The following is a 12361-nucleotide window of genomic DNA, read 5'->3' on the forward strand; positions in this document are numbered from 1 at the left end:
AAGAAAATATATGTCAGTTTAAAGGCATTTTTGAAGAGGAGAAGTGGGGTACAGAGCTGTGATAGATGAAAACCCAGAGCAGGAGCTGCCTTTTTCTGCTGTCTTTTACCCACATTGGCACACTGAGCCAAGAAAATGCCCTTTTCACAGTGGTCGTAGCTCCTGGTTCTCTCCTGGCAGCATCCAGAGCAGGCAGGATTTGAGAGACAAGTGTCAACAGGGAATGAGAGAACTCTGGCACAAGCAAAAAATTTGGTTTGGATAGTAGATGTCAAAAGAAACAAGAAATTATAAATTTGATTTATGCTTTTGTTTGTTTGTTTGTTTGGGGTTTTTTTGTTTTGTTTTGGTTTTGGTTTTTTTTTTTTGGTGTGGATTTTTTAATGTTTCTTAGCAGCTATTGAAATGTAATACATTTATAATTACTGTTCTATGAAAAATACAGTCTCTTCTTTAGGGAATTGTCAGGTTTTTATTTTTATGGCTCTGTCTGGGAGACAGGGAGGAAATGGAGAGGATGAAAGAGGGAAGGAGGAAGGAAGGAAGGAAGGAAGTGAAGGAGATGAAGAAGAAAGAAAAGAATTTCCATTAAAACACAAAATCTCACAATGTTTTTCAAAGAGAAACTGGCATCTGTGTGTTGAGATGTAACATCCAGAAATGTTGCTTTGAGCAAATACTAATTTTTCCTAAAACTTATGTATTTTTTAGGGGAAATAATCACGAATTTTTGGAGTATATGAGTGTGAAGCCTGAAATTCCAATCCCTGCCCTGTGTAAAATCTGTTATACAAGCAACTGCTCACATGGGTCCTTGAAAGAGCATTGAGCTGGCTCTGGCCCCACTTGGCTTTGACTAAATGCTGCCAGGGTGATTTATCCTTCTGTGCCTCGGTTTCCCTCAGCTCTAAAATGGACCAGTAGGGCTTTGTCTCACCATGCTGGGTGATGCTGGAGGCTTAAATGAGAGAGACAGCAACATTTCCAGCACCCTGCAGCAGAAACACACAGTTATTATTGTTTGTTTATTTGCAAACAAGCATACATAGTTTATGCATAAATATATAAATTTTATTTATATATAAAGTTATAAATATACAATAAATATTAAAAAATAAAAATAAAAATAAAAATAAAAATAAAAATAAATATAAAAATAAATATAAAAATAAATATAAATATAAATATAAATATAAATATAAATATAATTTTTTCAATATATAAAACACAGTTTGTTATTGCAGGTCCCAAGCCACGGCCAGGATGACAAAAGGAAAACCTGGCTGGCAAATAATTTGTTGAAAATTCAGACTTTGCCCCTGCAGTGAGGCTGCCACAGTGTCTTGCAGCTTCTCACCCCCCCTCCCAGGCCAGACCCAGGGATTTGCAATCAAGGAGGTGCCACGGGAGCTTTGTCACAAAAGCAGGGACTTTCCTAATAGCTGCAGGGGCTAAACATGCTTTGGAGCACAGGGGAGATTTGAGATAAGCACTGAGTGATTCCCTGGCCTCATCAATCGTTTAATCAAACGATTAAATCACTGAATTGTCTTAAATTTCATGTCAGTGTGTGGGAACTTGCAATTGGAGCATGACAGCAAGAGCAGTGTCTGAAAGGCACGGAACCCTGCCTTCACCCAGGGCCTGGTCTGTCATGTCCTATCACCCCAACACACCAGAGCATGTGGGTGGATCCTTGAGACCTCCCTGTCTTGGGGACATCAGCCCAAAGTCCCTGGAGCTGTGCTGGGCAGAGCCCCGGGGTGATAACAGAACCCAGAGTACGTGAGAAGGAAGCTCAGGAGCCAGCCCCAGGCTGACAGGGAGTGGACAGCAATAGCACGATGTCTCAGACCTTGAATTTCCCAGGGGCAGCAGCTTCTCTAGGACTTCTGATCTGCTGATAAAGCCTCCTGCTCCAAACACCCGGGCTGCTTTGGCTGGGCTTTTGCAAAGAGAAAAGCAACAGGGAGGCAGCAAACACGACGAGCTCTGCACGCTTTCCCAGACAATGTGGAAGCAGGTCTTGGGGAGCACAAAGTTCACTCTCGCTTTTTCTTATCCACAAGACATTCCTTTTCCTCTGTAATATCATCAGATTGTTTTACAGGGCCTAATTATGGGGCCCTGTTGTGACACTTCCTTGCTGGGTGCAGTAGGAAAGTCCCTTTCACAAGATTTCACAAGCAAAAATTAGGAGGCTTGGTAGTGGGGTTATCCCACATTGCAGATGGGGATCTGGCCATGGAAAGGAATTTGGGAAAGAGTTGGGAACTGGCCTTTGATCTTGCACAGCTCCAAGTCAGATCTGCTTTGTCTTCCGTATAAATGATATTATTGTAAATACAGGGTAAAGAGTTGAGATGAAGGAGGGCAGTCCTCCTCCTCCAGTGGGTGTGCATTCCTGAGGGTGCTGCACATTCCTGGCCACGGGTCCCATGGGGATAAAATGCAATTTTCTAGTCAGGACAGAGCACCCAGGCAGGGTCCCTGGAGGGGAAATGACCACACCCAGAGGCCAGGGGCTCAGATGCTGCTGAGGGATTACAAAGATGCTGTGACACGTCACAAGAACAGTGACAATGGAACCCCTGGCTCACAGTTTTATAATTTCCTTCAGGAGCAATTGAAGTTTCTCAGCTGTGAAGCCAAATATCTTTTATTCTTCCTGTGGGGTGGGTTTGCCAGTCATCCAAACCTGACACGGGCTGGAAAACTGCTTAACTCAGGACCTGCAACATTCTCTGTCCTGCAGCCTCTGTGCAGCTTTTGTGAAGGACAAGCCTTGCAGCTCTTTGGCTGTTTCTATCTCTTCTGGTATTGAAGAAATTTTGGGGACAGCCCTGATGGCTCAATAAAATGAAGGCTGGGTTTGTTCTGCTTAATAGTGTCACCATTAAACAAGGTGTGGGAGGTGAGAGGCAGCACCCAGCACAGAGTCTGGTCTATAATTGGATGTTTTAAAATCACAAATGTGTTTTGCTGGGTTATTAGTGACGCTTGTCGAAAAGAAAAAGCAAAGGAAGAGCAAGGAAGCGAGTGGGGGTCCCCCAGGGTGGGAAGGAATGCCAGAGCTGGGGCATTGCTGGACTGTCCCTGTGGGAGGGGACTTGGGGGACACCACGCTCCCCAAGCTTCTCTGGGGAAGAGTTTTACCCATCTGAGTCTTGTTTTTTTCCTCCTGGGCCGATACAAATATTTTGTGCCTGAGCTCCCTTCCACGCCCTGCCTAAGGGGACTGTCAGGTTCAAGTCACCGTGCCCCAAATTCCCCGCTGGCTTCCGCGGGAGAAGGCGAAGGAACAGGCACCTCCTTCCCGTACGGGATTTGAATAAGCAGGTGAGAGCATCGCCTCCCTCGTTAAGGTGTTTGATAATTGACCAGGCGCTCATTCCTGCGGCAGGGCGCCGTGCCCAAGGGCAGCTCCCGGCTCTGCTCCACCATGTCTGCCCACTGCCTGCTCCTCCTGGGACTGCTCCTCCAGCTGGAACCTGCCCTCTGCCAGCAAGGTGAGTGCGGCCAGCTGCCCGGCATCCCGGGGATAGGGGCAGGGGAAAGGCAGGAAGGTGTGCGGAGCCCGGGGCAGGTGGGAGCTGCTGGGGGCACAACTGTGCAAGAGCCTCTTGGAAGGGGAAATGCATCCCAGCTCCTGCCTGAGCTTTGAAAGACAAGCTGAGCTTTAGCTCTGGATTCACATCAGCATGGCTGGGTGCCCCGTGGGTTGAGGGGTTTTGCTGGAGCCGGGACGTAGAGACTTTCTACCTGTTTTGCTGAAACTGCCACCTGAGGTTTATCTGAGCTGCTCACACAGAGATAAACTGCTCTGATTTACCTCTGGCAGGACTGTGCACTGAGATGAGTGATCTATTTTCTCAAGGCTGTTTTTTTCTCTTTCTTTCTTTCTTTTTTCTCACTCTTATCCTTGAGCAAGTGTTATTCTGGGTTGCTCCCTGAGCTCTCAGATCCTCCTGTTAATCTGTAATTTTGATCATTGCTGAGGAGAGAGAACAAACATTTTCCTCAGCAAATTGACCTCCTCTTCTCCTCCCAAAGACTTAACAGAGAAACTTCCTGTGCTAGGGTATTATTTTTAGGAAATTCACTAAAGGGCTTCTTTAGTGCTAGAAATAATGAGGAGTAATTAAAACTCATCTGGTGCTGCCAAAGTCCCGGAAAGTTCCCTCCCCCTTTCTCCTCCTGATGCCCCAGCCCTGACCGGTCTTCCTGTGTTTGTTTACCAACTTGCTGAGGATTTAACAGTCTAGGGTGGCCATTGTCAGTAGGGTTGAAAGTTTTGCTGTTGCTTGGAAAGAGTGAAAAAAAAAAAAAAATCTTTTAATGAGGATTCAGAGCCTGGCTTCCTTAGAGAGTGGAAAAGACAGGCCAGCCAAAGCTTTCCAAATACTCAGAGAAGATGTATTAAAAAGCAGGTCTGCATCTTCAAATTAGCTGTTGAGTATGGAAATGGAATTGCAACAAGTGCACAGGCTGTTTTTGGCACCAGAGCTTCCCTTGGTCTGGTTTGTAGCTGCAGATGTGTGCAGACACAGCTGCCAGGGCTGCAGATTCCACACTGTTTATTTTGGCCTTGGAGATCTTCCCTGTGGGGGAAAACCCCATCATTGCCATGTGGTAACACAGGGAGGAGGTGGCAGAGCCTGAGGGACAGGCTGAGCCAGGAGGGGCACCCCCAGTGAAGCATTTTTCCAGGAACACGTTCCTGTTTCCACAGGTGAGACTTATCCTTTCAGCCATCCCTCCTGGCAGGGCAGCAAGGTGTGCTCGTGGGGCTCCAGCCAGGCAGTGCCCCCAGGGCTGGGACCCAAACATTTACTCCCTGAATAGATCCTATCAAGCTCTTGCTTCTGCCTGATCCCCATTCCTCCTTTCTTATGCCTGTACAAGTTTCCCAGCGGGTATTTCAGCCCAATGCGGAGGAATTTGCCATTCCCTTACCACCCTTATCTCCGCTTGCAGCCAGGCCCTACGTGGTCTCTCAAAGCCAGAACCTCTTGATTTTGGTTTGGTGTTTTCCCTTTTGGCTTTGGATGCTCTGAAATCTGGTGGAAACAGCCACAGGAGTGAGATTTCACTTCAAAAACATCCAGTACCTCCTGAGCAGGGCTGCTCCAAGGAAGTTTGCTATCACTTCTTATCTTTCCCCTCCTTTGCTGGAAGATCACAAAATGCAAATTTGGCAGTTTAAGTCATTGCTGACTTCATTCCTTGGTTGACCTTGAGCTCCCTTAACCCCAGCAGAAACCTCACCAAGGGCTGGACCTGACCATCCTCACTAGGCTTAGGCTGGAAACCCTGGATCTGGCAGGAAAAATACAACTACAAATAAATAAATGTGGCCAACAGCCAAGGGCAGAGTGAGGGAGGATGAGCCAAAATTCAGCCAGGAGGCAATAGGTGTGTTTGGGGCTGCACTCACAGCGGGGTGGGCAGCAGGGCAGGAGCATCCTTGGCCACCAGGTAGGGCAGCAGGGACCAGCCCCTGCTCTTCCCCATGTCGCCACCCCTGGCTACCACCCCCAGCAGCCTGCTGATACAATGGTATTTCAGTCGAAACATGCTGATACAAGAGGGAATTTCCATTTGAATTCCTCCTGCTGGAGTTTCTGCCCTGGGACCTTGCAGAAACACGACAAATGTCTCTGTGGGGAGAGGGGGTGAGAGATGCTGCTCAGGGCTGTTCTCACAGCCCCTTGCCCATGAGTGCCACTGCTCTCCAGACTGGCACTGCTGGTGAGTCAACTGACCAGGCTGATTTCGCTTCCAAGAGGAAGAAAGAGCTCGGGTTTTGAGTTTGAGGTTTTGTTTCTGTTTTATTTATTGTTTTTAAAATAAAAGTCTCTTGCAGTAAAGACTCAAGGAGCTGAGGGTGTTACTGAAGGACAGTCCCCCTCCCCTAAACCAGAGGGAGGAGAGGAGAGCTGCTAGCAGCAGAGCCAATGTGTAGCTGTCTGTGGGTAAGGAGTTGGCACGTGTGGATCACGCAGCCTCCTCTTTACTACTGCTAGTAAAGATTATTTTTTGTTTATAGCAGAGGCCTGTCTCCTGTGAGACAGAGGAAGTGTTCAGTGTAAAGTTCCTGAGGGAGACTGAAATATCCACTGCTGATCCTGGAGCAGCTCAGCCCTGCAGGTGTCCCAGTCTGGGGCTGATGCTGGGGCTGGCAGGTGTCACCCTCCACCTGCCCCACCTGCCCGTGCAGGCGACCACGTTATGTGCAAGGGTCGGTGTTTAAATCAGTAGATGAGAAGTTTTGATCAGCAGATGAGGAAGAGGAGTCTGAATAAACAGTAATTAGATCTCAAAGGGTGGTGGTTGTTTGGACAAGGTGTTCCTTAGTGCTGATGTGACAGCATTTAAGGATGGGTTTGACTCTGCCTGAATGCTCCAAAATCCACTGGGAGGCAAGGAGCAGCCATCCCAGCAAGGGCTAGGACAAGGTTTCCTCTTCTCACTGCCTGCCCTTGCATCCTGCCCACATACAGGAATGTCTCACAGCCTTCCCACCCATGGCTGGATTCCTGCATAGGTCTGGATAGAAAAAAACAAGCTTGTCAGTCTGTTCCGTCCCTGAGAAAAATGGGGATACCCCAGTCAGCTCCCACACCCCCACTCTCCACCCCAATGTCTTGGGTCCCACGCCAGCCCTGCCTGGACTTTGTGCTAAGGTTATTCCTCTGAATTCATCAGCCTTCAATTCCTGTCATAAATTGTTTGCTGCTCTGGGAACTTGTTGAATGGTGCATTTTACCAGAATCCACAGTGACAACTTTTTACTGAGAAAATGACAACCAAATTTTACACTCGCCCTCTTATGGAGTCCTTATTTTACCAGTTAGTATTTGGGAAATATCCTGGGAATGATGTCTGTGGCATCTGGGGAATGGAGAATAAGCAGTTTGCTGAAACCCTTCTGCCTTCTTTTCTTTGCAAATATTCTCCTTCACTCCCTTCCTCCATGTCCCCCAGCCTTTCTCCCCCATCACAGAGTCACCAAGGAGCCCCCCCAAGGTGCATGTTTATGTATTTGTATGTGTGTGTCAGTAAATGTGGGGTCCCAAAGCTGCAAGGCACCACACTCCATAACACCGTGAAAACACTGTTAATTGTACTTTATTTCATTGCTATCACCCAGGTAAGCCTGCCTGAATTGACAGCAGCATGTTCTGCTCAGATTTGCAGGATCAAGCTCTCATCTGGACCTTGCTGAAGCTGGATGGGAGAAGCTCAGTGGATAAAGCCTGGGGATCAATTTCTAACACATATTCTCTTCTTTCCCTGCAGCCCGGGGCAGCCTCCAGCCGTGGGCACAGGGTGTCATTGCAGTGGTTGTATTTCTAGTCCTGGTGGCCATCGCTTTCGTGGTCAACAGGTTCTGGTGCAAGGAAAAAGTGTAAGTGTGGGGGATTGCTCTGGGTTGGGCTCAGCTGGCTTGGCACGTGTCACTTCCAGCAGCCTCTGTGCATGTGCCAGGGCTGGGAACACCATGCTTGTTGTGCTGGGAGATGGGCTGGGAGAGCAAAGACTGCCTGTCCTCATCTCCCTGTCCTTTTGTCCCTGTCATGGTCTCTGATCCCTGTTACTCATTGCTAGGTGTGAGCTTGCACCATACAAATGCTGTGCTGGGAATGGCAAAGCCACAGCATCGTGGCTGTGTTACATGGGCACGTGTTCAGGGGGCTGGCCCAGCCTGGTTTTCTATGGCTTTTGGGGGTGCAGCTCCGGTGTGCCTTATATCTGTGGGATAATAAGCCTGAACCAGCTTTTTTTGCAAAGCAGACAGAGCCAAGTTGTGAAGACACACAGAGGAGCTGGGAGAAGGGAGATAGCCAGGCAGTGGCAGTACTCTCCACCTGGAGCCCACGGCACAGGAAAATCTGGTGTCTTCATTCATCTGAAAAAGGCTCTGTGGGATGGGTTACCTCTTGCCTGATGCTGACCAAGCAGAGTCTAAGGCTGCTCCTCCTGCTCTGCTGAGCAAGGGCAACTGGCTAAGTTACAGTAATGTGATCTTGACCTCGAGCCCAAAGGCAAGAGAGGATGAAGACCAAAAAGCACCCCACATCTGTTCCCAGTTCCTCTGCACTGGTGGGGTTGCTTTAGGCTGGAGTGTTTTTGTACCTGTGCAATCCTGCAGCCTCTCCAGGCTGAGCAGGTGGGGAGCTGCTATGATGATCTCTGATGATCACCAGGTCAGCTTTAGCCCCAGAAACATTTTAAGTAGGTCCCTTTGGGATGCATTCCAGGCCAGTGCATAATACAATATGTGTATATATATATATTTATATGGTCTGATTTGTCACTGTAGTCTTTGTTTCCCAAAGAGGAAGCTCTGTCCTCAAACTGAAGGAGTCCCCAGCCCATGGAGTGGCAGGCAGGTGTTTCCCACTGCTGCCCTGCCTGGCTGCCTTTTCCCAGCCTGGAGGCAGAGGATGCTGAGGAGGGCTTGAGGGGGGATGGTGCCTTGTTTTAATTAATCTGGCCTTTCTTCAGAAGAGCAGGAGCGAGGCTTGGCAGCCTGGAGCCCTGCCAGCTCTGTGCTGTCACTGTGACAGCAGCTATCAGCTCGAGCCACTGCCTGTTTATGCCAGGCTGTTCCTTGGAGAAGCCTCTGAAATTGCCCTTGGGCAAGTGCTGGAGGAGGCAGGGTGGACCTGCACCCGGCCTCTGCTGCTAAATCTCCCTGGCACTGCTCAGGCTACAGGCTTGCTCCAGAGCTGAGTCTTGGAGTCTGGCTGAGGTTGAACACCCCATCCCTGCCCAGTGGTTCCTTCTGCAAGCGATCCAGACTCGGTTTTGAGGGAGAGCAGCTCAGCTTTGCTCGCATGGATGTGCACAAGGACAGCCCTCAGCGCCAGGGCTGAGGCACCAGCAGAGCCTTGACTGCTCTCTCCGTGTCCCTCAGAATCCACAGGGGACTATTTTGCAACAGATTACATAGAAATAGACTGGAAAAACCAGTTAGCAGGAGAAAACAATCCCATGTATTGACAGTGAGTCCTGCTGACTGCCAGCACAGCGCTGGGAGTCACCGCTGCAGACACAGGGGTTGGCATTTGGCACAGCCTCTGCAAACCTGCAGGGAGAGTGTTTCTGCTTGTCCTTTTCCTGCTGGGAAGGAGCCTGAGCAGGGTGTCCAAGGACAGAATCACATCCAGGTCCCTTATTGTCTCTGTAGTGTCATCACCAGTAAGAGGCTGCTCCCCTGCTTGGCTCCTTTGTTGCTCTGTCTCAGCTCCTCTCTTCTTTGCCTCCAGGGAAAATGTGGAGAACGTGGTGAGTGTGGAAGACAAGCCAGATGCTGTCACATCCAACGGCCATGAAGTGAGATTCGTATCAGCTGCAGCTGACTTCAGGTGAAGGACCTGCTCAGCCCCATGGCTCCCAGGCTCTGTTCTGTCTCCCTGGGGACAGCTCAGACATGCAGAGCTGTGGTCTCGCCCCCTCAGGGTCTTACACATCCCATGCACCTATTTTGGGGGATTTTAACCTTTCCAGGGGTTAAGCACAAGGCAGTGAGGGAGTATTTCCTTCTCCTTCATCACTCCCCATCCCTGCAGCTGAGCCACACAATCCATCCACCACCTCACAACCTGCTGCACCACATTTTTCTTATGCTGCATCACAACTTTCCAACAGAGAAAACCACCAAAAATGACCACAGGTCACCACGTAGATGGTGACAATTAAAACAGCCCTCACTAAAAATTAGAGCAATTCCCACCCCAAACTTGGCTCCTTTCAGGGTGACCCCTCCTGTGGTCCCCATCTCACCCTTCACTCAGTGCACAGCTGGCACCAGCAAGGTCAGGATGCCAGTGGTGGCTTTGGGGATACTGGTCATTCTGAGACTGAGCTCAGTATTGTGCTTGTCCCTCTTGATGCAGGTCCAGAGAGAGCCAGCATGTCTATGAGAACGCTGTGGATCCCGAGGAGAAGGTCATCACCACGGCCATGTAGCAGCACCCACCCACCACCCTCCTCTTCCTCTCAATTCACTTCCTGCTGTTGCAATGGGCATTTCCACAGAGACCCTCTGCACTGGCACTCCCTGTGAGTGATGGGGCCTTGGTCCCTCCATGGCACCACCACCTCCTGATCTTTCCCCTTTCCACCCATGGGACGTGCTCTTGTCCCTCCACAAGGACACTGGTCCCCAGGAGAGGTCTGGAGGTGCCACCTCTCCTGCCTGGTGGTCACCCCACCCGGCTGGTGAGGTTGATGTCCCAAGTCCCAGGAGGGTGTTGAGCTGTTCAAAACACAGAGGGGATCCTGCTGGGTGCCTGGGACCTCCCCACGCTCCCAGCTGCCCTCCAGGGAGCTGCTGATGGAAAACCTGCTCTTTCCTCCCCAGTTCACCCTCCTTTTTATGACCTACACCATGCATTTTAATGTCAGAACAAACCTCCTCCTCTGTACATATCTTCCCGGTGAGCAATAAAGAGAATTGTTGCCTATGACAGCAAAGAGGGTCGTTCTGCTAATCAACCAAAGGACTTTCTGGCATCTCTCGGCTCTCCCAGCCTTCAGGCAGTTGGGAGAATGAAGGACATCAGGGAATGCTCAGCATTTGGACCGCCCCAGAAACTCAAAGGGATATATAGGGAGGTGAGAGCATCATTCCACTTCATTTGCCAGGTGGGGTTACTGAGGCACTGAAACAATCCAGCACTTCCCAGTGCTGCTTAATGGGTGAAAGGCAGCACCCCTTGAATCCCACTGACCACAAAGTGCAGCCCTACAGCCAACTGGGAGCCACTTCCAGGGCCGGAGGGCAGGCATTTATCAGTGCTGCCAGGAAGGGGCTGGGGGCTGCTCTGGGCAGTGCTGGCTATGCTGGGGCAGCTGGACATAGTGCAGCCTGCTCCTGCCAGGCTGTTCATTAACCAGGGTCTGTCTTTTGCTGTGGTGGGGACAGTGCCAGGGCCACCATGGGAACAATGAGTGTTCCTAAGCTGTGGCATTTGTAGATTGAAATGAGAGCCCTCTGATGCTTTGGCCATTTCTGGAACATGAGTTACTCCAGTGGTGTGAAGGGTCCTCTTCCTGACCAGAGAGGAAAGAATTAAGGGACTCTGCAACCAAGGGCAGCCCAGCTGGAGTAGCACTGGAGTGGGAAATTTATAAGAAGGGCATTTTTGGCAGCCTCTGCTTTTGGGGGAAGCAAGGTGTTTCTAGGGCTCTGCTGTGCATTTCCCACAGCTGAAGCTGCTGATGTCCCCAGCAAATGGAGACACAAAAATTCAGGAATGTCTTCCAGTAACAGACCCACCTCGAAAAGCATTTTCCCTAGACCCAGAGTAGGTGAGTATTTAAAAAATGCCCTCAAAGTCTTGGCATCGAGAAATTGCAACTCTCCTTGAGAAATTGCGTGGGAGTGGAGGAAAACAGGCAAAAGGGTTAGAGGGGTCAAGCCCTCAGATGTGGAGGCAGAATGGCTGCATCCCCAGCATCACACCAGAGTTGTTTGCATCTACCACCCTCCCCAGGCTGTGTCCTGGACCACCCCACTCGTGCTCCTGATGGATGCTGCTCCCCTGACTTTCCTCTCACAGGTGCCAAACGTCACGTGGGTTTGGAAAAAAACAAGGTTCAGTGGTACTGCTGCACTCAGCAGGGTTTAAGGATTAGTCATTGCTTGTTCCTGCCGTGTCAGCACTTGGGCTGGGGGTGTGGTAAGAGGAAGGGAACCCATTAATTTTTTACCTCTTAGTTGCAAAAGAAGTCAACAGTGTCATCCTTACAATGAGTAACAGGAGGAGTTTATTCCCTGCCGTGTGTACATAGTGAATGTGTGACAGATGCCCGAGCTGCTCACCCCACAGTGCCTGGATGTGGGTTTGGAGTGGAGATGTGCTGAGGGCTCAGTGGGTCTCACTGTCCCTTTCCCTATGTATCCCTGCCATGGCTGTAAGTCTGAGCAAGGACAAGGTTTTACTGCTGGGCTTCCCCAGGAACCTCCATGCTTGGTCTTATCACAGGCAGTGCCCTTTGGAGTTCACTTCCCTGGAAAAAACACCTTATGCAGGAGCCAGTGCTACGTCCTAGCAGGGCACTGTCCAGGGTGCTGTCCTGCCTCAGTTTCCCTTGTCTGTGAAGCACTGGCTGAGGCTGACTGAAGCTGCCTTCCCCTGAGCTGTGCAGTCACACATGCTTCTCGGTGTGATCCTAAAAAGAACAAAAGGGAGCGAGCATAAATGAAATTTATTGTTGGAAAATCTTAATTAGATTTTAAACCCCAAAGGGAGAAAAGTGAGGTATTATCTGACACAGCTAATGAGTGTTAAGGGTCCATTGTTATATTTCTTGTTTACCTTTCTGTACTGGCTGATACAGCCCAGAT

At 49.7% G+C, this 12361-nt stretch overlaps 1 protein-coding gene across 1 annotated transcript; it reads left to right on the plus strand.

Annotated features, from left to right (window-relative positions):
* Positions 1–2716: 2716 nt before the first annotated feature.
* PDZK1IP1 (PDZK1 interacting protein 1) lies at positions 2717–10485 on the plus strand. Its single transcript, XM_014872019.2, has 4 exons — positions 2717–3509; positions 7303–7411; positions 9276–9374; positions 9906–10485. The coding sequence occupies exons 1-4, from the start codon at positions 3443–3445 to the stop codon at positions 9976–9978; spliced, it is 348 nt and encodes a 115-aa protein (XP_014727505.1). The 5' UTR covers positions 2717–3442; the 3' UTR covers positions 9979–10485.
* The last annotated feature ends 1876 nt before the right edge of the window (positions 10486–12361 follow it).

The sequence above is a fragment of the Sturnus vulgaris genome, chromosome 9 (assembly GCF_052056855.1).
Source record: "Sturnus vulgaris isolate bStuVul1 chromosome 9, bStuVul1.hap1, whole genome shotgun sequence".
NCBI lineage: Eukaryota > Metazoa > Chordata > Aves > Passeriformes > Sturnidae > Sturnus > Sturnus vulgaris.

Coding starts and splice junctions, on each gene's coding strand:
- PDZK1IP1 (XM_014872019.2), top strand. CDS start 3,443: ATGTCTGCCCACTGCCTGCTCCTCCTGGGACTGCTCCTCCAGCTGGAA. Junction 3,510..7,302: donor ACCTGCCCTCTGCCAGCAAG/GTGAGTGCGGCC, acceptor CTTTCCCTGCAG/CCCGGGGCAGCCTCCAGCCG. Junction 9,375..9,905: donor TCAGCTGCAGCTGACTTCAG/GTGAAGGACCTG, acceptor CTCTTGATGCAG/GTCCAGAGAGAGCCAGCATG.